The 4,378-nt window shown below is 54.9% G+C and overlaps 1 protein-coding gene across 1 annotated transcript in view; it reads left to right on the top strand.

Annotated features, from left to right (window-relative positions):
* The first annotated feature begins 202 nt into the window (after positions 1-202).
* RTL9 (retrotransposon Gag like 9) overlaps positions 203-4,378 on the top strand; it is a 7,840-nt gene continuing 3,664 nt past the window's right edge. The window contains 4 exon segments of the mRNA XM_040627335.1: positions 203-2,777; positions 2,817-2,880; positions 2,882-2,923; positions 2,925-4,297. Of these exon segments, the coding sequence (XP_040483269.1) occupies positions 203-2,777; positions 2,817-2,880; positions 2,882-2,923; positions 2,925-4,297 (4,054 nt within the window).

Below are 4,378 nucleotides of genomic sequence, written 5' to 3'. Positions count from 1 at the left end.
CTGGTGCCACGTAGCTGGCAACACACAGAAAAAGTCTCCATCGCGAATCATTGGTCTATTTCCCAATCTTTTTGATATTGGCTTTTGACTACTAAACTTATTTCCTGTTTACAGATTTTTCTTGCCATTTGGGCTTCAGCACGACTCCTTGATCTCATCACTTTAGGGACTCTCTCCACACTATCTTGTGGCCATGGCCGATATGTCGATACCTTTACACTCCCTCCGATTCAACAATATGCTGAGGGAGGAAAATGTTGACCCCCAAAACAGGGGGACGACCTTCTCTGGACCAATAATAGAGACCAGAGCAGAGGTTCAAATCTTACAGTCTCATGTACAGCCTACAGTCTCGACGTCAGCGTCAGACCCTGGAGCGATGTCTGCACAGTTGATGACATCCCCAGGCTTTGACACCATGTCTGCACCTCTGATGGGAGCACCAAACGCTGGAGCACTGTCCCCACCGCTGATGCCAGCCTCAGACTCTGGGGCACTGTCCCCACTGCTCATGCCAGCCTCAGATGCGGAAGCACTGTCCCCCTTGCTCATGCCAGCCTCAGATTCTGGAACATTGTCCCCATTGCTGTCCACATCAGACTATGGATTAATGTCCCCGGGGCTGATGACAATTCCCGACTTTGGAACGATGTCTGCAGGACTAATGGCAGCACCGCCTTCTGCAGAGATGTCACCATTGGCAATGCCGGCTTCATCCTCTGGAGCGATGTCCGCGCCTATAATGAGCACTCCATCCTCTGGAGCGATGTCCTCACCATTGATGCTGGCCCCAGATCCTGGAGAGATATCTCCACTCCTAATGCCAGATATAAACCCTGGAGTGATGTCCACGCAGCAGCCAATGCCAGCTCCAGGCTCTGAAGCAATGTCACCATTGCAAATTACAGATGAAGACACCGAAGCAATGTCCAAAGTACTCATGACTGCTCTGGCCTCTGGAGAGATATCTTCGCTGCTAATGTCAGGCACAGACTCGGAAGCCATATCCTCACTGATAATGTCAGCCCTAGCTTCAGAAACCACGTCAGCCCAGCCAACGAGCACCCAAGACTCTGGGGACATCTCCATGCAGCTAATGTCAGGCCCAGATTCTGGAGTAGCGTCTTCACCGCTAATGTCAGTGCCAGGTTCTGGAGCCATGTCCACACCACTCTTGTCAGTCTCAGATGCTGGAGAGGTGTCCGCATTGCCAAAGGCAGCTCCGGACACTGAAGCCATGTCCCCACTGCTAATGACAGCCCTAACTTCTGGAGTGATGCCCCCCCAGCTGATGTCAGCCCAAGACTCTGGAGCGATGCCCCTGCAGTTAACACAAAGTCTAGACCCTCAAATCATGTCTACTCCATCCATGAGAGCAGCAGCCTCTGGGGGGCTGTCCGCAGTGCCGGCGCGAGCCTCAGACCCTGGAGCGATGTCCATACCACGAAGGAGAGCTCTAGGCTCTGGCACTATGCCAACATTGCTTAAGACAGTCCCAGACTCTGTAGCAATGCCCACCCCACTGATGCCAGTCACAACCTCTGGAGCCATGTCCACTGAGCAAATGGCAACCGCGGCCTCTAGAGTCATGTCCACACAGTTCACCATGGCCAGAACTTCTGGAGCGGTGTCTACAGGCTTCATGAAAGCCACAGCCAGTGGGGCAATGTCCACAGTGCGAATGCGACCCCCAGTCTCTGCAATGATGTCCACGCCGCTAAGGAGAGCCTCAGCCTCTGGGCCAATGTCCACACAGCCCATCTCAGCCCAGGCATCGGAAACAATGTCCACACCACAAATGTCAGCCCAGGCCTCTGGGCCAATGTCCATACTGCAAATGAGAGCCCCTGTCTCTGGAGCGATGTCTATGCCGCAGAGGAGAGCCACAGCCTTGGGAATGACAGCTGTACCACAGATGAGAGCCTCAGCCTCTGGAGCAATGTCTACCCCACTGATGACAGCCAAAGCCTCTGGAGCCATGTCCACACTGTTAATGAGAGACGCAGCCCCAGGAGTGATGTCCTTGCCACAAATGAGAGCTACGGCCTCGGGAACATTGTCCAAGCCACTAACGACATCCAAAGCCTCAGAATCCATGTTCATGCAGCAAATGACAACCACAGCTTCTGGAGACATCTCCGCCATGCTAATGAGAGACACAGCTTCTGGAGCCACGTCCGTGCGGCCGATGACAGACACTGCCTGTGCAGCAATGTCCACACCACTAATGAGAGCCCCGGCCTCTGGAGACATGTCCACACCGCAAATGACAGCTGCAGCTTCTGGAGCTCTGTCCATGCCTCTCATGGGAGCCTCAGGCCCTGGAGAAATGCCCACAGCGTTAATGAGAGCCACAGCCTCTGGAAGGATGCCCAGTCAGCCAATGGGCACCCAAGACTCTGGAGGGATGTCCATGTCGTTCATGAGATCCATGACCTCTGGAGGCATGTCCCCATTGCACATGCAAAACCCAGCCTCTGAAATGATGGCCACCCCAAAAATGAGAGCCCCAACCTCCGGGGTGCTGTCCGCACCACTGATGAGAGCCCCAGACCCCGGAGAGATGTCTGCACTGCTCACAAGAGCTTCATGCTCTGGAGAGATGTCCCCACCACTCATGAGACCCCCCGTTGCTGGAGAGATGGCCACATCTCTGAGAGTCCCAGCTTATGGGCCAATGTCTACTCCACAAATGGCAGCTCCAGCCCCTGGAATGATGCCCATGCCACAAATGAGGGCTCCAGTCCCTGGGGCTGTGTCCACACCACTAATGAGATGCATGGCCTCCGAGGCGATGCCCATGCCTCGAATGCCAGCCATGGCCCCTGCAGGGGTGTCCCTGCCACTGATGAGAACCCCAGCCTCTGAGCAACGTCCGACCGCAGATGATGCCCGCAGCTTCTGGAGAGATGTGCACACTCTCAGCGAGCTCCAGCCTCTGGAGTGATGTCTCCGCCACTAGTAAGAGCCCCAGTCTCCGGAGTCAGCAATCCACACCACTCACGGAGACCATCAGCCTCTGAAGTTGTATCCACAGAGATATTGAGAGGTCCAGCCTCTGCAAAGATGTCCACTGCACAAATGACAGCCGTGGCCTCCGGAGGGATGTCCAAGCCATTAACGAGAGCCACAGCCCCTGGAACAATGCCCATGCCATTGATGTCAGCCATGACTTCTGGAGACATGTCTGTGCCGCTAATGAAAAGCATGGCCTCTGGGACAGTGTTCACACTGCAAACTAGAGTCACGAGTTCTGGATCTATGTCCTTGCCACAAACAACATACGCAACTTCCGGAGGGATGCCTGCGCCACCAATGAGAGCCTCAGCTTCTGGAATGATGTCCACGCCACTTCTGAGAGCCACTGCCCCCAGAGGGATGTCCGTGCCACCAGTGAGGCGTCCAGTCCCGGGAGCCATGTCCACCCCACAGATGGCAGCCACAGCCTCCGGAATGATGTCCACTCTGGAAATCAATGCCACAGACTCTGGAGAAACATCTGCCTCTCACATTAATGTCACGGTGTCTGGATCAAAGTCCACACCACGCATGACTGCCACAACCGCTGAGACAAGGAAGCCACCCCCACAGGAAGTCCCATCCTTTGGCATGCTGACCCCAGCACTCTGTTACCTCTTAGAAGAGCAGGAAGCAGCCCGGGGCGCATGCTCTGTGGAGGAGGAGATGGAGGTCGATGAGGAGAAGCAAATGAAGGGCTTTTTGAACGACTCAGAGAAAATGGCATTTCTGGTGTCTCTTCATCTGGGGGCAGCAGAGAGGTGGTCCATCTTGCAGATGGAGGTAGGCCACCCCCTCTCAGAAGAAACCAAATCTTTCCTGAGCAGGTCACAGGGCTTATACGACTCACTGTCCGAGATAGACATCCTCAGCGCTGTTCTTTGCCATCCCAAGCAGGGCCAGAAGTCAGTCAGGCAGTACGCCACCGACTTCCTGCTGCTGGCCCGACATTTGTCTTGGTCCGATGCCATTCTACGGACCAGGTTTCTGGAAGGACTCTCGGAAGCCGTTACCACCAAAATGGGCCGGATCTTTCTGAAGGTGGCCGGCAGCCTAAAGGAGCTGATAGACAGGTCTCTCTATACGGAGTGCCAGCTGGCTGAAGAGAAGGATTCCCCGGGCAGCTCCGGCCAGGTTCTGCTGTCAGCCTGTAAGCGGAATAATGAGGAGGCAATGGAGAACGAACTGAACTCTTATCAGCAGACCGAGGAGGTAATGATGGGGAAATACACTCGAGGGGAGTGGTGGGGAGTGATAGGGAATGTCCCTGCTCCTTTGAGTAGAATAAGGAAGAGGCTAGGGGGAGGCATGGGGTTTCTAGCCCATAACCCCCAACCTGGAGTTCATCAGTGGACTGGCT

The sequence above is a fragment of the Ursus maritimus genome (assembly GCF_017311325.1).
Source record: "Ursus maritimus isolate PB19 chromosome X unlocalized genomic scaffold, ASM1731132v1 scaffold_X1, whole genome shotgun sequence".
In the NCBI taxonomy this organism is placed as follows: domain Eukaryota; kingdom Metazoa; phylum Chordata; class Mammalia; order Carnivora; family Ursidae; genus Ursus; species Ursus maritimus.
The sequence above is the reverse complement of the archived record's forward strand: the minus strand, read 5'-3'. Positions and strand labels throughout refer to the sequence as shown.